Genomic DNA, 21,777 nt, shown 5'->3' with positions numbered 1-21,777 from the left:
TTCTCTCAGTGTCACTCCTTGACATGTTCTACCATATTTCTCGTCGTCAGAGAGAGAGAGAGAGAGAGAGAGAGAGAGAGAGAGAGAGAGAGAGAGAGAGAGAGAGTCTAAGTAATAATTGGAGAAATGAGGATAACTTTTGCTTAACCTTCAAGGAATCGTGAAGATCTTATCTATACGTAAGAGAATTAGAGAGACAGCAATAATATCATACTTAAAAGACACAAAAGAAAATGCGTGACAGAATAAAACTGTGCGGTGTTTATATATAACAGATAATCACGTGCTTGACTGAGTAGTTACCGAGTTATGAGTGACGAAAATGTTCACAATAAAAGCACAGCCGGGCTAAGTTCACGAGGCAAGTTATTCAGAATACAAAGATAAGATCCATAGGCGATTTTCATAAACATTGCGATTATGATAATCACTTGGCCTGATAGTGTTACGCTCTGCACGTAATCTGTAGAAGTTGTACAGATAGATGGAGCCCAAGACTTGGTGGGATGCCACCCCATGTCCGAGACCACTGACACTCAGGAATAAAACCATCCATGACGCTTCTTATGTTCTTTCTACCATATCTACTCTCCTATACTGAATGGCAAGTTACCATAGGCTGCTTACGCTGGCTTATCAGAATACTTATCTCTACATACTTACGGGGACGCAGCTTTTATCCTGCTGTGTCCATCTCTGTAAATCCGTCTGTACACAATACATCTCAGAACTACGCAACGGAATTTGATAAACATTTCCAGCCATCCAAGCACCAAAGAAAAGTCTTTACTCACTATGATTTACGATAAATATAGATCAGTAGTCAAGATGACTGTCTCCTAAAAATGGGAAACAAAAGATAAGGTAGTCAACCTGTTTATCACGTGGGCCGTTAGAAAATGATATCAGTATGCATTTTTTCTGTGAACTATTCTTATCTAAGTATTCCTATACGAACTATTTTGGTGATATTCTTTGAAGTATTCCTTTATAAACTATTTCTACGAGAACTATTCAGAGTATAAATATTTACATAGTGCCTTAAAATATTGCGCAAGAACGTTTACTAAAAAGATAAGTGATGAACACACCATGTTTCTAAAATCATTCAGGGAAGTGAACGACACGAATCGAGCATTTCTGGTAAGGGAACTGACGAGCTACTTACCTTCCACGTATTTAACTCACATTGTGAAATTTGTTAGCTCACGGTTATTGCACACTACAGACTGCTATTTGTGTTAAGAGCAAACTTTTGTATTTTCCTCTTTTTTGAGATATCTTTTCTCCATAATATATGCAGTCTGAAAGCATTCTCTTATTAGACAAATTACTATACAAGTTGGAAGTCTTCTGGTAAATGAATGTGGCAGTTTCTGATAGACTTAGAGCTACAAATTATCTACAATATCACTAATTCTTCAGGTTGGTCATATCTTCCTTTCAGACGTATCCTGAATTCTATCCCTTACACGAACATTGTATTAAGTCCTATAGAAAGATGCGAGAGGAAGACAAATCCACTGGCACACTCGTAGACACACAAGGCTGCATCGACCCATAGAGACACTTAAACATGCCCCAGTGTTGGTAGAATACATCGTTGATAACGTTCAGCCAAAGTAAGTGCACAACACTGAATGGACATTATGAAAGAAAGCCTTGATATTGCTATGATCTGGGAGGAAACAGAAAATATGATATTGTGCGTGGAAAGGACTTTGGGTTCGATACTGTACCCAACCTATCTCCAGAAAACCAAACGAGTGAGATAGGCCAAAAACGCAAATTATCTACCATAGTATTGGAATTACATTTAATTACAAGAATGAAATGTCGAAAATTTAATTCAACATACATTAGGCACATATCAAACGTGCATCTCATGTTTTGTCATCAAGCAAAGAAAGAGACGAGATCTGCTGAAGATGTTTCAAAGAAAGGCAAGGAAGATGAAACCTTGAGTAAAAGAGTAAGGCTAAAGGGAGATGCTAGGAAATTTGAATTTGTCCACCGCGGAAACGAAAGGAAAGAAAAAGAAAAACTTCACGACAACTTTCAAGTCTTTTTAATAAATATCAAAATGTTGACTGCAGAAAGTGTTCTTTGAAAATGCAAAGAAAGAACAACTCGAGTTTACAGCAAGAAATTAGGCAAGAATCTTGTAAGTAAAGATGTAAAGAAGTATTTCCATAGCATGACATAGGATAAGCTAAATGACGAGCTACTGCTGTTGACAGAATATAGAAGTTTAAAAAGTTGTGCGATAGTCAAGAAGGTTGAACAGACGATGGCCAGTAGGTGTAGAACTCCTTCCCCGATACTACAAATTGGTCATTATGCACATACTTACGCACACATACACTTTCTCTCACATAATAAGGCACATACACACGCTTAAATACACCCTCGACTAACTTCTTGAAAATGTACTTTTGTTTCAATAAATGGACAGCCAGGACCTTCGGCTCTTCTTTATATGGCGCTTCCTATCAAGTCGTGAAATTGTTTTATCCTGAGAAAGTATTTCGTAATTGCACGCCTGGGTGGGTCTTTTCGACTTGCTGGCTGTTAAGGGAGGGAAAGATAAAAAAAAGATCTCTTGGGTTCTAAAAAAGCTATGAAGAATTTCCCTTCAATTTATAATAGTCTGACATAAGTTTCGGTGAAATATTAGACCTGGCGACTGAAGTTGCATGTGAAAGCTATCACTAACATAAGATACACCAGAAGTCTAATGTTTGCGTGAGAGAGATGGGAAAATGCACGAATTCGGTTACAAAAGTGATTATAGAACACTCGTCGTTTATGTCACTATAAACACAGGTAAGAGCTAATATGGGAATGGAAATCTGTGAACTATGGCAAACTGTCTCCCGTTTAACGCTGCAAAATATAAAGGTGTCAACAATGTTTACAGTGTCATAGGTAGCTGTAACAATAGGTACAAGCCACTAACGTGAAATTCGTCTAAATCACCTAATGATTACATCCCTTGATGAGTGGTAAATGACCATTTAGCTCTGTTTTACGCTGGTCAAGGCACCAGTGCTGCTATACTTATCATCTCAGACGACGTCATCAGTGGAAGTCATTGGAAAAGGCGATGTGTCGAGTCACCGCTGGTATCGATATGAATCTTTAATCAACTATTCAGAAGAAAAACTTAACCATTTTGTATGGCTTGGCTAATTGTGTTAAAATATCTAGCTGGCTTGTTCGGAAAAAACTGTCCAACAAAGTTAACCAAAGTTAACTCATCATTAGACTACCTAACCTAATACCAATAAGGAAGTCTTAAGAATGATCGATTTCAAACGACATGTCTGCACCAAGAACATCTAAAGCGCCAGCTAGAGCGTTTTCTACTAATGACGTTCTTAGATGACAGGTAACACCGATGGTGTCCCTAACTCTGGCATGCAACATAGGTGAAAAATCACTTTCGTTGGTGTTCGTATCAGGTGCTTTCTGGCATCTCTGGAACGATAGAACAAACACATTCGATAACTCTCTCACATCCTCTTCCTCGGCGATGAGCACCACCACATACGGTCACTGAGTAATTACCACTTCACATACCGTCCCTGGGTATGGCTACTTCACGTACCATCTCTCTCGAGTGATGTCTATATGAAAATCGACAACAGGATTACTGTTGTTGGTGTCGATGGGAAATTTTACTGATCATTCACTTATTTGCCTGTGCAGTTACAGGATTGGTCTCCTTATTACTGACTTGATGTAATAACGATGACCACTGACTCGTACATCATTCAGCCAAATGTTATAACACAGCGGCTGACATTTTCTCGTCCTAATTACTGTTACGTTAAATGATCTCTAGTTATAACTGTGTCGTGGCTGTTGAAGGAAACCGGTAATCATTGACGAATCACGGTAGGATATCTGTCACTCAGACGAAGATGCAGGACCCTCAGAACGATATTCAAGTAGGAACCAGGGATGCGAGGCTGGTTCTCTGTCGTCCGGATGGAGAGAGATGATTGCCCATCCTGACTTGGCACTGTCACTGAAAGTGGCTGTATCATGGATTCAGTCATGAGCGCCAGGCAAAGAATAGGGAATAAAGCAACATGGGTAGCAGGGGAAAAAGGGTATCAAAATACTACTGCTCATCTTATGGCGACAGATGCATCATGAATTAAAGTTCATAGAGAAAATGCCGTGAAGGTGCTCAACAACTCTGTATTACCAGGAGGTATCCTAAATGACAATTGTAGAACAAGTGCTGCACTGGAGTCTATAAGAGTAACATGTTTCTGTCGTCTGACATTTCTGTTATAATTTTTAAATATTATATTGTAGGTGGAACATCCATTCGATCGGACATAGCATGAACTGCGCGTCCGTACGTCCAATGAGATTCATATTGTTTTTCGCTCCCTCTCATCATGATGCTCTAACTGAAGCACAGCTGAGTCAGTGATTTCGTTCACAACTATTGTTTTCGAGTTTCTTCACCTAATTTGATTTTACCCGAGGTGAAAAACTGATAAATAGACAGTGAAAACTATAAAACGAATTTTGCTTTGCGCAATTTTTCAGTTTTCAAACAAATAAGTTTGGAGACTTCAACGCGACCGTAGAAAAGAATCAACAATAATCTAATATTTCCAATCCTCTTCATAATATTTTAGTTAGATATACATAACTACCTATACTGGAACGCTAGTTACTCATATATATATATATATATATATATATATATATATATATATATATATATATATATATATATACTTTTTTTTTTTTTTTTTGCTTTGTCGCTGTCTCCCGCGTTTGCGAGGTAGCGCAAGGAAACAGACGAAAGAAATGGCCCAACCCACCCCCATACACATGTATATACATACGTCCACACACGCAAATATACATACCTACACCTATATATATATATATATATATATATATATATATATATATATATATATATATATATATATATATATATATATATTTTTTTTTTTTTTTTTTTTTTTTTAACTATTCGCCATTTCCCGCGTTAGCGAGGTAGCATTAAGAACAGAGGACTGGGCCTTTGAGGGAATACCCTCACCTGGCCCAATTCTCTGTTCCTTCTTTTGGAAAATTAAAAAAAAAAAAAACGAGAGGGGAAGATTTCCAGCCCCCCGCTCCCTCCCCATTTAGTCGCCTTCTACGACACGCAGGGAATACGTGGGAAGTATTCTTAATCCCCTATCCCCAGGGATAATATATATATATATATATATATATATATATATATATATATATATATATATATATATATATATATATATATATACGAACATGGTGCATATGAAGGTGAAATCGCACATTAGTAGTTCATATAATTCTGTTCAACATTTACCTATATGGCACAACATGTTTCGTGGAGACAATCCACCTCATCAAGTGCCAAATCTTAATAAAGTTATCGAAATAACATCACACCAGAATTACACGTCCAGCGTCTAATTAAGTGAGGCTACTTGACGGTGGTTGACACGGAAAGCTTAGGTGTGTCTGGACCAGTTTTTCTATATTTTCGCTTTTCGTCAATTCTCTCTCAATGATTTGGCTAATGCTAGGATGGGTTTTAAAGTTGCCTGGGGACAAATTAAAGTTCTTGGCATTAGCAATCTAGAGAGATTCAGTGATGTTGTGGGTGTCATAATCACCTAAAGAATATAGAATAACCTGGAGTTTTTAAGGTCTACAATGTAGTCGTTTTCATGACAAGTGTTCAGCGATCGCACCCTGCAGACCTTAAAAACCCGGTTATTCTATATCCATCTGCTGATTATGCCACCCGCATAGTCACTGAATCTCTCCTGATTGCTAATACCAAGGACTCTGACTTGTCCCCAAGCAACTTTAACGCCCATCCTATCATAAACCAAATCACGACGAGAAAATTGACAAAAAGCAGAAATAGACTGTCAGTCAAGTCAGTGCGTTCTCTGTGTTGGTAGATGCTGGACGGCGGTATTCCGTTGTGATGTTGAGATTTATACAACTTTGTTAAGTACTGGCACCTGATGAGGTGGCTTGTCTCCGCCAAACATGTCGTGCCGTATGTACACCTAAATTACATGTATAAAGAATCATATGAACTCCTACTAGAGGGCAATTTCACTTTAACTCATCACAGACTAGCATGATAATCATTCTCTCTCTCTCTCTCTCTCTATATGTATATATATATATATATGTATATATATATATATATATACATATATTCATGTCCACCCTACAACCTACCGCCTGAACTCATAAACATATCCACCCTTCGTTTAAAGCTATTTAGAAACCTAGCTTCCACTACTCTGCTTGGTAACTTGATTCATAAATCTACTACCCTACTCCCGAACCAATATTTACCCATATCCGACCTGAATTGACTTCTTCCAATCTTTTTCTTTTTCTTTTCTTTCAAACTATTCGCCATTTCCCGCATTAGCGAGGTAGCGTTAAGAACAGAGGCCTGGGCCTTTGAGGGAATACCCTCACCTGGCCCAGTTCTCTGTTCCTTCTTTTGGAAAATAAAAAAAAAAAAAAATCTAAATCCAATCTTAATCCATTATTTCTTGTCCTGCCCGGTGGCGCCATTCTAGAAACTTAACTCGTGTCACCTTTATTAATGCCCTTCACCCATTTAAAGACTTAAATCATATCCTCTCCGGCCCTCCTCCTCTTGAGTGTAAATTCAGTTTTTTTAACTTTTCTCCATTAGGGAGGTTTCTAATTCCAGGGATAATTTCTGTCATTCGCCTTTGTACTCTAAACAATCAATATCAAGTGCAAAGTATGAAGCCCAAAACTGTATGGTCTCATCAACGCAAGAGAAGTTGAAAATAATACTCTAGAAGTTTTAATGCTAACAGTCCTATTAATGAAGCATGACATCCTATTAGCCTCATCGAACACTTTAATACATTGCTGCTGCGACTTATGATCCTTGCTTACCAGTACTCCTGAATCTCTAACGCATTCTATTCTACCAATAGTAATATCGTCTAGTTTGTAAGTAGTGCTATTGTCTTTACCCACACTAAGTGTTGTCCGTTTCTCTATGTTGAATTCCATTTTCCATGTACCCGCCCATTCTGATAATTCATTTAAAAAGTCCCTTTGCAAATTCACTGAACTTTCATCGAGTTAATTACGGCCCCTATGAAAATCTTGAGTTCGCTGGTTACTCCAATATCCAAATCGTTAATATATATAACGAACAAGGGCGGTCCCAAGAATGACCCCTGAGGAACACCAGTGGCTACATTACCCCGGTCAGACGCAACTCCGTTGATGCACACACTCGATTTTCTGCCCGTGTGACACGCCCTAATCCAGTTTTGAATACGCAACCTCAATGCCGTGTGCCGCTATTTTTCTAAGCAGACGCTCATGAGGTACTCAGTAAAACCCTTACCCTGATCAACACTTCTAAATACTTTATCAAAGAAGAAGAGAAGATTACTGAAACATGACTACCCTTTTGTAAATCCATGTTGAGATCATGATTCTCCAGGTATTCCCGTATTTTGTCCGCTATAATTGATTAGAGAAATTTCCCCACAATAGATGTCCAGCTGACAGAACTCTAATTAGAGGCAATGGATCTATTCTCTTTCTTAAAAATGGTAACGACATTTGCTGTCCTTCATTGAAAGTGGATGAAGAGAGATGGGTAATTATTGGTGCCTATGCATCTAGTCATGAGAAGAAAGATCATGAGAGGCAGGTGTTTTGGGAGCAGCTGAGTGAGTGTGTTAGTAGTTTTGATGCACGAGATCGGACTATAGTGATGGTTGATTTGAATGCAAAGGTGAGTAATGTGGCAGTTGAGGGAATAACTGGTGTACATGGGGTGTTCAGTGTTGTTAACAGAAATGGTTAAGAGCTTGTAGATTTGTGTGCTGAAAACGGACTGGTGATTGGGAACACCTGGTATAAAAAGAGCGAGATACATAAGTATACGTATGTAAGTAGGAGAGATGGCCAGAGAGCGTTATTGGATTACGTGTTAATTGATAGGCGCGTGAAAAAGAGAGTTTTGGATGTTAATGTGCAGGGAGGTGCAACTGGAGGGATGTCTGATCATAATCTTGTGGAGGCAAAGATGTGTAGAGATTTTCAGAAAGGATGAGAGAAAGTTGGGGTGAAGAGAGCGGTGAGAGTAAATGAGCTTGGGAAGGAGACTTGTGCGAGGAAGTAGCAGGAGAGTCTGAGAGCAGAATGGAAAAATGCGAGAGCAAAGGACGTAAGGGGAGTGGGGGAGGAATGGGATGTATTTAGGGAAACAGTGATGGCTTGCGCAAAAGATGTTTGTGGCATAAGAAAGATAGGAGATGGGCACATTAGATAGGGTAGTGATGGGATGAAGAAGAAAGATAATTAGTGAAAGAGAAGAGAGAGGTATTTGAAAGTATTTTGGAGGGAAATAGTGCGAATGACTGGGAGAAGTATAAAAGAAAGAGGCAGGAGGTCAAGAGATAGGTGCAAGAGGTGAAAAAGAGGGCAAATGAGAGTTGGGGTGAGAGAGTATCATCAAATTCTAGGGAGAATAAAAAGATGTTTTGGAAGGAGGTAAATAAAGTGCGTAAGACAAGAGAACAAATGGGAACATCGATGAAGGGGACTAATGGGTAGGTAATAACAGGTAGTGGTGATGTGAGGAGTGAGTATTTTGACGGTTTGTTGAATGTGTTAGATGATAGAGTGGCAGATATAGGGTGTTTTGTCGAGATGGTGTGCGAAGTGAGAAGGTCAGGGAGAATGTTTTGGTAAACAGAGAAGAGATAGCGAAAACTTTGCGGAAGACGAAAGCCGGCAAGACGGCGGGTTTGGATGGCATTGCAGTAGAATCTATTAAAAGATGGGGTGACTGTGTTGTTGATTGGTTGGTGAGGAAATTCAATGTATGTATGGCTCATGGTGAAATACCTGAGGATTGGCGGAATGCATGCATAGTGCCATTGTACAAAGGGCAAAGGGGATAAGAGTGAGTGCTCAAATTACAGAGGGATAAGTTTGCTGAGTATTCCTGGGAAATTATATGGGAGGGTATTGATTGAGAGGGTGAAGGCATGTACAGAGCATCAAATTGTGGAAGAGCAGTGTGGTTTCAGAAGTGGTAGAGGATGTGTGGATCAGGTGTTTGCTTTGTAGAATGTATGTGAGAAATACTTAGAAAAGCAAATGGATTTGTATGTAGCATTTATGGATCTGGAGAAGGCACATGATAGAGTTGATAGAGATGCTCTGTGGAAGGCATTAAGAGAATATAGTGAGGGAGGCAAGTTGCTAAAGGCAGTGAAAAGTTTTTATAAAGGATGTAAGGCATATGTACGAGTAAGAAGAGAGGAAAGTGTTGGTTCCCAGTGAATATCGGTTTACGGCAGGGGTATGTGATGACTCCATGGTTGTTTAATTTGCTTATGGATGGGGTTGTTAGGGAGGTGAATGCGAGAGTTTTGGAGAGAAGAGCAAGTATGCAGTCTGTTGTGGATGAAAGGGCTTGGGAAGTGAGTCAACTGTTGTTCGCTGATGATACAGCGCTGGTGGCTGATTCGCGTGAGAAACTGCAGAAGCTGGTGACCGAGTTTGGTAAAGTGTGTGAAAGAAGAAAGCTGAGAGTAAATGTGAATAAGAGCAAGGTTATTAGGTACAGTAGGGTTGAGGGACAAGTCAACTGGGTAGTAAGCTTGAATGGAGAAAAACTAGAGAAATGAAGTGTTTTAGATATCTGGGAGTGGATTTGGTAGCGGATGGAACCATGGAAGCGGAAGTGAGTCACAGGGTGGGGGAGGGGGCGAAGGTTCTGGGAGCGTTGAAGAATGTGTGGAAGGCGAGAACATTATCTCGGAGAGCAAAAATGGGTATGTTTGAAGGAGTAGTGGTTCCAGCAATGTTATATGGTTATGAGGCGTGGGCTATAGATAGGGTTGTGCGGAGGAGGGTGGATATGTTGGAAATGAGATGTTTGAGGACAATATGTGGTGTGAGGTGGTTTGATCGAGTAAGTAAGGAAAGGGTAAGAGAGATGTGTGGTAATAAAAAGTGTGTGGTTGAGACAGCAGAAGAGGGTGTACTGAAATGGTTTGGTCACATGGAGTGGAATGAGTGAGGAAAGATTGACAAAGAGAATATACGTGTCAGAGGTGGAGGGTTTGAGGAGAAGTGGGAGACCAAATTGGAGGTGGAAGGATGGAGTGAAAAAGATTTTGAGCGATCGGGGCCTGAACATGCAAGAGGGTGAAAGGCGTGCAAGGAATAGAGTGAATTGGAACGATGTGGTATACCAGGGTCGACGTGCTGTTAATGGACTGAACCAGAGCATGTGAAGTGTCTTGGGTAAATCATGGAAAGTTTTGTGGGGCCTGGATGTGGAAAGGGAGCTGTGGTTTCGGTGCATTATACATGACAGCTAGAGACTGAGTGTGAACGAATGTGGCCTTTGCTGTCTTTTCCTAGCGCTACCTCGCGTGCGTGCGGGGGGGAGGGGGGTGCCATTTCATGTGTGGCGGGATGGCGATGCGAATGGCTGAGAGCAGCAAGTATGAATATGTACATGTGTATATACGTATTTGTCTGCGTATGTATGTATACATTGAAAAGTATAGGTATGTATATGTCCATGTGTGGGTGTGTATGTATATACATGAGTATGTGGGCGGGTTGGGCCATTCTTTCTTCTGTTTCCTTGAGCTACCTCTCTAACGCGGGAGACAGCGACAAAGTACAATAAATGAATCAATGATATATATATATATGATCACACTTGTCCGTGATGATAGTATGAAGGTGAAATCGCACTTAACTGAAGTTCATACAATTCTAACAATTTTTCTATGTATGTGGCACGACATGTTTCGTAGAGACAATCCACCTCATCGGGTGCCAGTACTTAAGTCATTTAAATCCCAACATCATACTTGGCTCCTGCCGTACAACACCAGCCTTTCTAGGCCCAGCACTGTCTGCTATGTCTGGTCATAACCCTTGTAAGGTCGAGTGATTAAGGGGTTTCAGGTTGACCTGGGTGTGTCATAAATCTTTCTTTGTTTTCGTGTTTTGTCGATTCTTTCATAATGATTTGGTTAATGCTAGGATGGGCTTTAAAATTGCCTCGGGACAAATTAAAGTTCTTACTATCAGCAATTAAGACTGAATGAATGACGTTGCATATGTTATAATCAGCAGAAGGGTAAAGAATAACGGGATTTTCAAGATCAATGGGGTGATCATTTTCATGACAATGTTTAGCGATCGCATTTTTGTGGTCATCCCTCCGTACTGACATCTGATGCCAGTAACACCTCTCCGTTACAGTCTCACCGGTCTGGCCTACATAAATATAGTTCCATGCCTTGCATTTAAAAGGCATAAGAATCAACAAAAATGTGACTTCGTCAATGCAGAAACACCATTTGGAAAAGGACACACGATAATCCTGAGCCATTTTGTGTATTACCACATCTTCAGAGAACTAGTTACCGAGATAGACAATAGACTCAAAACAGGTTATGCAAAAAGAACTGGAGGAATCATTAAATGAGATCAAGATATCTTGTAATTACTTGGAAGTGAGGTTTGTACAGGGTCTTGTGTGACCCACTAACCTTGACCTGATAACTCGATGACCTCACTCACGTAAAACTGACACGAGGTTGATTTGCGCAGTGCAACTTGCAATCAAGAACAGTTGACAAAACTTTTAACATTTACACCTACAATAAATAGATCGAATTTGTACCAGCCTTGACCGACATTCAATACATTATTGTCATGATGTCTAGTTATGCTGTTTACTGTTGAATGCAGGGATAGGGAAGCGAAGTAATGGAATCCAGCATGCTGATGGAGGATTGTCATGTATTCTATGAGTGCGCGTGTTCACAAGTGCTGTGTTTGTGTTCATACACCTCCACGTTGTGACGGTAAGTCCGGTAAGATAGCCGGCGACTGGGTCATGTGACCCTGACAAGATATGACCGGTCTAGAACCCGTTGCTCATGGATGCGAGACGAAGGCTATTCAGTTTCTAGTAATTGAATAGTTGTTTCCCTATCATGGGCAGCTTAGCCGAATGGTTAGTGTACCCAGCTTCCACGCGAATGGTACGATCTTCAAACCCTTGCGTTTGGAGAGCATTATGTGATATATATAAATATAGATAGAGAGAGAGAGAGAGAGAGAGAGAGAGAGAGAGAGAGAGAGAGAGAGAGAGAGAGAGAGAGAGAGAGAGAGAGAGAGAGAGAGAGGCTGATTTTTGTGTCGAATGTGAATTATTATTATTCTCACTAGCAGACATCGACCACCACAGATATCGCTGCCCACACCCAGTCTGAGCCTGATGGAATCAAAAGAAATTCAGACCATGCTACCCGTTCCTCGAGCGATAATAGACCTGCCTCTTAAATGAAGACCGATTGGAGAACTCGGGGAAAACATAAGGAGGTCAGGAGCTCATGGATCTGGCTGTGATAAGGGGAAAAAAGGCATCAGATCAGCCGACCCTTGATTTATCAAAGGTCATGCAATACCTGTCTATCTTATCGCAGTGCAACCTAGCCAGAGAAGGAAGTATGCAGATAAACCAGTGCACGAGAGCAGAAGCCAAGATGGTACGTGTGGAAGAGAGAAAGAGGAAAACATGGCAATAAAGAGATAAGAGGTTTTCATTAGAAATATGTGATGAAAAGATTTGTCATTTTCTGTCAGTGAAGCGACAGACGAATGAGATACATGATTTTTTTTGTAAGATTTCTACGTATATACAAATGACAAAACTGAGAAATTCAGAATTCGTGAGCAGCTATAAAAGATGTTGATGGTCTAAGAAAATACGTGAGGAAGGCATTGGATCATGGAAGAGAAACCTAAAAATAGTTTGACCAAGATAATGAAGACTGATTTTTTTTGTGCAAGATATATGTCTACACAAGATAAACTGAAGCTTTTTAATGTGAAAAAATATCCTTGTAGTCTTCCTCTCTATACAACCAAACAATCTGAAAAATGCAATACTAGTGATAACTCTACTTAAACAGATGAAAATAGAAAACGAAGCGCCTAATCAGACAGGAATTTTTGGAGATTATTGATAAGCAGCAAAACCCAGTACTCTCCGCCATATGACTTAATCTCTTCAACTCAGAGAACCTTTGCCGTCCAAGATCTTTCACTACAATGCAAGCAGTGATTCCTAAGTGTCTTATGAATTTCTAACAATTACTTACCCCCCTCACTCTCTCTCTCGCAGGCACACACACACACACACACACACACACACACACACACACGTCCTAAGCACTATTTCCTCAGCTTGCGACATACCCATTTTCAGTACCTTATTGTTTATCTGTGTCTTATCCTCAGTAATGGTTCCTCGACCTCTGCTTTAGCCATCCCTGGCTCCGGTTCCTACTCTTGTCTCTTCAGCATCCCATCACCTGTGCCTCCGTGTTTGTCCAACCTACCGCTAGCACCGGCTCCTTTGTCAATGAATTACCCACTCCCATTGTAATTCTTCCGTCTGTGTATCATTCCCTATCACCGGTGGCTCCATCTCTGGCTTACCCATCCCCGTCAGTGGTTCCTCATCTCTGTCTTACCCATCGTCGTCACTGGCCTCTTCGTCTCTGTCTTGCTCATCCCCATCACTGGCCCCTTTGTCTCTGTCTTCCTCAACCTCCCTGTTCGCCTGACCCACTACAGGCACCGATACACACCCCACCTGATTATGTGAGCACCTCAGGCGTAGCTGAGTGACTCCCCTCACGGTGCTTGATGTGTTCTTGGGGAAAATGATTCATAAGATCGTATATGTATCTCTCTTTTTATCTGCACACTTGAACCTGAAAATGCCTCAACTTGATACGAAATATATATATATATATATATATATATATATATATATATATATATATATATATATATATATATATATATATATATATATGTGGTAATTGCATAGATTTATCCTTAGAAACTAATGTTAATAGATGAAAATAGATTCTTCACATTGTGCTCTCGGGTGATTACATACAGAACACAAAAATCTTAGTATGAACCATTTTCCCGGGTTTAAAGTAGTTTCCGAATCTCCTGTCAGCCACATGTGTGCAGCAGCAGCAGTATCCGAGCTGACATCTGCGTGGTTATAGATTCAAAAGGTCATCCGTGCGATAACCACTTTGTTTGATGCGCTCGAAAGGTCGTGCGAGCTTTCCGCAATTAAGAAAAATAACGTTTTGTTTGTCCGCTGATGATTAGTCACGGGGGATGGGCGTGGCCGAGAGCAGCAAGACCACACTCTAATTATATCACCAAGTCACGGTCACTGGAGCAGCACATGGTTGACAGCCATCTTTATTGCTGTGGCGTCTTCTGTGAGGTTTAAAACCTTATGAAACCCCCTAGTTTATATACATATATATATATATATATATATATATATATATATATATATATATATATACAACTCCATTAGCAGAATGATTATATACAGCCTAGATCATATTAGAACACTATTGCCTCTTTCATATTTTGTCTTAATCCTTTGTGTGAAATTCCCTACATCAAGTACAAAAAATCTCTTACAAAATTATTAAAACTTTCCTGTTTTTTTCCTTTCTTTCGCTGTTCTTTGTATTGTCTTTACAGTAGGAAAAAAAATTCATTGTCATTGTTATCGGATAGAACGTTACGTTCCTGTTCTGACCTTCTCTTTCTTTCCTTGAAGTTTGAGCAGAGTACAAGTCTGACGCTAGTATAGCGGCGTAAGTAACGTCAGAGCAAGTGAAGCAACTCATTGATAATACGTTGTGTTATGCTGCGTCGTGTGTGTGTGTGTGTGTGTGTGTGTGTGCGCGCGTTTATACTTCTACTAAAAACATGTATTTTGTTACTTTTGTTCTTCCTGAATTTTGCTGCTTGATTTCTTCTTATTTACCAAGAAAGGTATGTGATCTGCTTCGTTTGTTATAGTATTGTCTTTTGTTTTCGCTTTGATATGATCGTCTGTGTATACTATGACGTTATCTGCCATGCACCCTGTGGCACTAACCTCTGTGTCCACTTTGGTAAACCTGTCTGTATCACCTGTGATATCATCCGCTTGGTCTGTACATCTGCCTGCTGTGTCATCTTTCTTTATAATCACCTGCTGTATCATCTATGACATTACCTGCTGTATAATTTGAGTCATTACCTGCTGTATCGTCTATGATATTACCTGCTGTATCGTCTGTGTTATCACCTTCTTTATCTTCTCTCTCATCTATGACATTACAGACTGCTCCTTGCCATATTACCTGCTATATGCCTTGTCATTTATCGTATTCATTGTCACTGGTATCATTATATTATTATTAGTATTCTTATCACTATCATTACTATCATTTTCACTATTAGTATTACTGATATCATTATCGATTACTTCATCATTATCATTATCATATGATAATTATCATTATAACTACTATTATAAGTATCATCATTATTATGTAACCCCAGAACCCTTCTTGTGAGGCTCCTGCAATCTGGAGGCTGCGCTCCACGTGGGAATAATATTAAGGTGAGCTACAGTGGGGCGAGGAGGTTCTGCACGGCGCTACATTATTTTCTGTCTGCTGACGATGATACAGCCTCCTCGAAGGTGACTTCTCACTCGCAGGTGTATCACATGCCAGCAGAGTTCAGTAACAAGCCTCAGTGTCACCACTTGTTGCTCTAGCTACGTCGTTATCTGCTGTACGTCTCATTGCAACCTGTGCCCTTATATACAATCTCGTGCTGTTATCATCTGCGTTATTAACGGATACGTCATTTATGTCATCATATGATTCATGACTTACGAAATTGCCTATTGTACCGTCTGTCTCATTACATGGTGCATCATTATCTCACCACCTGTTGTATAATCAACGTCATTACCTACTGTTTCTTCTATGTCTCTACCCTACCGTATCCTTGTGGCATAGCCTGCCATGTCTACCACGAGAAAAAGGCACTTGGTGCAATGTGACACTGCCTGCTTTGCCCACTATCATTCCTGCTGTATCATATACTTCGTTACTTACTGAATCCTTATGGCATTACCTGCTGAGTCCATGCCAGGCACAGGGTGTAAATGAGGTGCCTTAGGGCGCCAGGCCGTCCATGTTAGTGTCTTGATGGCTCCTTGGGAGGGGTATGTAGGTCACGTTTTGCTCCTCCTCCTCCTCCTCCTCCTCCTCCCCTGACGCTACACCGCACTCCCTCCACAGCCTCCACTCCCTTCACTCCACTCCAGTATAACACACAAACATCCTAAAGAACCCAGACCGGGACGCAGCGCACTGGGACCACTGACTCCACAACACCACCGTCCTCTGCCATCCACTCGAGCCACACCGTCACCGGCGAGCGCGACACGAGGCGAGATCTAACGGGTCCGACGCCGAGAAATCACCGTCACCGACTGCCGACTTCCGACTCCAAGAGCAGCAGCGGCAGCAGAAGCTCGCAAAGCTCATCACGCACCCGCCACGGGAACTGGGGTTTTGGTGCGGTGGAGTGCGGTCGGTGGCGGCAGTCTGGCTGGGTGGCAGGGGTAGTACAGTAGTGGTCGTTACACTCACTAGTTCTTACCCTCTTACTCACTCCTCAGCAGCGAGGTGGGTGCATCGCCTCTCCTGTTATATTGCCTTCGGCGGTTGTCTGCAAAGTTTCTTTGCATTGTATTGCTTTCAAATACCTGTTCATATTTATTTTCATCATCTTTACCTGAGGCGATCGCCTAACTTTATACAGCGTCATCTATCATTGCTGTAAAATTTACGACCACCTCTATATATATATATATATATATATATATATATATATATATATATATATATATATATTGCTGTAAAATTTACGACCACCTCTATATATATATATATATATATATATATATATATATATATATATATATATATATATATATATATATATATATTGCATTGCAACTGGAGAAATTAATTGTATGTAGTTACATCAACATTGTCCCCTGACTGTCTCACAGCTACCTCTTCATGTGGTTTGTCTCAAGACATCAACTGTTTTCACACATCATCAGCATTCTGGCTCTGCATTCTCTACAGTGCTGTCTGATTCCTTTGGCCGTAACTATTTTCTCTGAGCGAAAGTGGAGAGTATTTCACAAAGATCATGACATCGCCATACGTACGTGATCTGCATTTGCTATATCCATCACATCGAAAATAAGTAGATTCAGAATTAAACTATGTGTGAATCCAGGCCGGTGATTAAGACACATACGAAGGGAGAAATATTAAAGTCATTAAAGTGATTAAAGTATTGTGGCGACAGTGAACGTAGACAAGATAAGAATGGTAGCCATGGTGAGCGAGACAACACTTATAGTATAAAAAACTTTTGCATTGACTAACGTTCGCAAGATAAAATACAACTTGATCCTCGGGGAACAAGAGGTGGTGAAGATGACTTCATTCATATTCCCATGTATCATGATATATGTGTGTGTTTATGTGTCTTATCAAGTGTCATTATTATTGCTATTATTACTATTATAACTATCATTATTATTATTATCATCGCCAATATTTTCATTATCATTATTACTATCATTATTTTATCATCATAATCATCATTAGTATAATCATTATCATCATTATCATTATTTCATTATCATTATTCTATCATTATTATGATTATCATCATCATTATTATCATTATCATTATCACTACTATCGTTGTACATCCCCCGAACCCCATGTATGGTACTCCCCGGTTTCAGGGCTTCTTCACTCCACTCAAGGGCAGGAGAAAGATGCATTTCTCCGCTGACAATGATGCAGCCTCGCAAAAGGTGACCTGCTTGCAGTGAGTGTGTGTGTGTGTGTGTGTGTAATCATAGCTGTCAGTTTCTTTTCATCTATCCAGCATTGTCTCATCCACGATACAGAACGGCTATCATTGTGATAATATCAAAGGTCAGTGCCTTAACAACCATGAAGAAAGACTAAATGAAGGTTATTTGATACAAGGTGAATCACCAAGAAAACACAAGTCGTTAACTACAGTTGAAGACTTCCTGTTTGTTGACGACATACAAAACCAAGATCTATACAAACTTGAACTGTTCCGCAGCAGAGATATTAAGGAGTCCCCCCTCAAAAGCATTCATTTATAAGAACATCTGCACGTCAGTAAGAATCTACAGCCGTGACGACCCAAACTAATGGTACCACAAGAGAGCCAGGGGCCGTGTCAAGCAGGACGTTAGCGGTGTTGACGGAGCGACCAAATCATTAGTGTCTGAAGGCTCGTGGTGCACGGAGTCGTCATATAGAAAACTGATGTGTAATTCCACGTCTTCACCAGCAGTCCTACCTCCTCACCACCCTTAGCCCTCTCTGTACCAACTATTTACACCTGCCACGTTCATAAGCACATACGGTACACACACACCCCAGCAACCCTGACCAACCACCCCTCCCTCCCCACCTTCCATACCCTCACACTCCACCCCAACAGACCGCACCTGCCCAGCAAATTACTCCGAGACTAACAACACTCGAGTCCTAAGCGTAGATAAATCTTATAATCCCACTGTTAGCTAACGGAGACTTCGACTTTATATGAATTGGGTTGTACCACGGATGTGCTCGGGGATGACGCTGCTCACAAGAGGAGGCAAAATCATCATACAACATCCGGTGGTGGTCGCGTGGCCATACACCGAAACGTCCGAAAAAAGATGGAGTTAACTTTCTTAGCAATTACTTGAGTCACCCCGCATTGTGTCGCCTTTTATAAAGGTTCCCCGAAACTTACTGGCGAGAGAGACAGACAGAGAGAGAGAGAGAGAGAGAGAGAGAGAGAGAGAGAGAGAGAGAGAGAGAGAGAGAGAGATTGTCAACCTTTTACAGAGTCGTGTATGTGTGTGTGTAAAGGGGAAAGGGTTACATGTAAGTACGTCAGTGTACACGAGTGTGTTAGCGTGTGCGTGTCTTAGGATGTGGCCCTGTCTTAGAGTTTGCGACTTCGTTAACGTACATGTGTGTATGTATTTCTGTATGATTTATGCATTGTGATGACTAACTGTGTATCATGGGGAGAAAATTGTATCCTCGCACTGCTCCTCTCTCTCTCTCTCTCTCTCTCTCTCTCTCTCTCTCTATATATATATATATATATATATATATATATATATATATATATATATATATATATATGCACCATTACCACTGGAAAGAGAAAATAAGATCACATCCCCTGTCTGAAGATGTAATAAACGAAAGTATTCGCTGTCTTTTATGATCTCATTCCAGTGGTGATTGAGCATATATCTTTTCACAATGAAGTGAAGGTTCTGCACACACACACATATGTATATATATATATATATATATATATATATATATATATATATATATATATAGTGCGTATGAACGCACACTTTCATAGAACACATTATGCCCTCCAACAACGAGGGCTCGAACCCGGGACCTTTTGCACGTTAGTTGGGAACGCTAACAGATCACCTAATGATCACTCCTGATAGGGAAATAACTATTCGATTACTAGTAATCGATTGCTAGTGATGGAATACCCTTCATCTAGCATCCATGGGCAACGGGGTCTAGATCGATCAAATCCCAGAAGGCTCACATCACCAGTAGTTAGCATTCAACAGAACTTCACTCTCAAACGTGGAGGTACATGAACACGAATATAGTGCATACGAACGCGCACCTTCATGGAACACATATGGCCTCCAACAGCCAGGGCTCGAACGCGGGACCTTTCCGTGGTAGCTGGGAACGCTAATCGCTCGGCTACTATTGCCCCTAATCGGATTCAAGTCCTTGCTGTTGGAGGGCATTATGTATTCCAGGAAAGTGCGTTAGTCATTACTGAATAATGAAGCTTCTCCCTACAGCACCATGGGACAATTTCTAAAACGGAAATGAAAGAAATGAATAGACAAATTTGTAGAACAGACTTATCGTAATTTTTGGTCACTCAGCATAACTGACGTAGTTACTGGGCACTTGTCGCAGTTGTTGAAGTCAATTTGGTAGTTCACAAAAATATGTCGAGGAATGTTGTTGGGTCTGACACGAGAGAACCCCACAGTGTCAAGAAAATGACTGCACGAGTTGGAATATAAATTTTCTTGCTTCTCAGTGGTTATCGGTGTTTAGTGTTCCTCACGAGTCTGTGCACCACACTGACCGTCGATCTATGTGCCCATCACAGCAGTGAATCAGTTAATAATTCGCATCAAAAATCAGTAACATACGTTCCCTTCTGTCAGTTTGGACCATGATCTTGACATGTGGCAGACGAGGACAAAGCGAGTCTGAATTACTACACATCGCAGGGAGACGCCACGGTTGAGTGTGACCCATTTGGGTCGTGTGATTCCAGATGATCCGTCAGATTACCAATTTCCACTGGTGGACACACGATTGCCTTCGTGTGATCCGAATCTGGAGTTGCCCCTGGTAAACTTTACCGTTATATAGTCTCTAACGTTCGGTGTATATATATATATATATATATATATATATATATATATATATATATATATATATATATATATATATATATATATTTTATTACTCGATCAAACATCTGAAACATTTCATTTCGAACACATCCACCTTCCTCCGTACAACCTTATCTATAGCCCATGCCTCGCAACCATATGATATTGGTGGAACTACTATTCCTTCAAACATACCCATTTTTGCTATCCGAGATAACGTTCTTTCTTTCCACACATTCTTCATCGCTTCCACTTCCATTCGCTGCTAAACCCACTCCCAGATATCTAAAACACTTCTCCAATTTTTCTCCATTCAAACTCATCCCAACTAAATTGTCCCTCAACCCTGCTGAACCTAATAACCTTGCAGGTTTTCTCTGATGCACATAGACCTGAATACGTCATCATATCTAGGGTTAATAATCTTTTTAATGTTCTCTGATTTTCTTAAAAGTATTCTACCATCAGACTAATGAAATATACTACAATAATCCGAAAACATGTTCGCTCGTAAAAGAATATGATAGGTTGTTCTTGAAGTTTGCTTTGATTCGAAGTGGTCTATGAGTTCTGCTGTGATATTGGGGACTGACAGCCCCACCATGTAACTACATCGGACATAAAAGCTGCATCCTGAGCCGTCACCTGTTGCTCACTCACAAGAAAATGGAATCAAACAACATCATGATGAAAAGCATGATACGAGACTAATATGAGAGATTATAGTAAATAACACCAAAATCAATAATGCTTGCAGTGATCGGAGGAAACTACAGATATTAGAAGCCAATCACATTAGACAGAAAACACCTGTCATCAACATCCAATCAAACATGGCCACTGTTATACAAATCTTTGATGGCCCGCAAGTAGAGCGTAGGCCTAAAGCCGTTTTAGAACAAGGGGAACACGTCACTGACCCGCTACAAGCTACAGAGTCCGAAATTTCAGGCCAAAGAGGAACGTGCCACTGATCCATCCGGTCCTGGTTTAGAAAGGTCAAAGAGAATCAGACGAGCCCGACTTGAACTCAACGCCACAGCCCGGACCATAACTGTCTCACTTGGTCCAACGCAGTGTATCTAGTGATCGACTGCCTATATTCCTACCTCACTTAAGATTGATCTTCTGTGTTTCCCATACTATCAGTTTTTCTATATTTTTGTAGCCATATTTTGTATTTAGGGTGTCACTTACACTATTTGTTA

The 21,777-nt window shown here is 40.5% G+C and overlaps 1 protein-coding gene across 6 annotated transcripts in view; it reads right to left on the bottom strand.

Moving 5' to 3' along the window:
* LOC139766248 (uncharacterized) overlaps positions 1 to 21,777 on the bottom strand; it is a 345,965-nt gene that overhangs the window by 110,017 nt on the left and 214,171 nt on the right. The window contains exon 1 of one of the 6 annotated variants that reach the window (XM_071694626.1): positions 16,108 to 16,422. The exons of the other annotated variants lie outside the window; for them this stretch is intronic. Coding sequence (XP_071550727.1) covers positions 16,108 to 16,120 — 13 coding nt within the window. The 5' untranslated portion in view covers positions 16,121 to 16,422. Of the gene's footprint in view, positions 1 to 16,107; positions 16,423 to 21,777 lie in introns of those variants that run through there. 6 annotated transcript variants of the gene reach the window in all.

The sequence above is a fragment of the Panulirus ornatus genome, chromosome 4 (genome assembly GCF_036320965.1).
Source record: "Panulirus ornatus isolate Po-2019 chromosome 4, ASM3632096v1, whole genome shotgun sequence".
Taxonomy (NCBI): Eukaryota; Metazoa; Arthropoda; class Malacostraca; order Decapoda; family Palinuridae; genus Panulirus; species Panulirus ornatus.
Note: the sequence above shows the minus strand (reverse complement) of the source record. Positions and strands in the feature narration are given on the sequence as shown.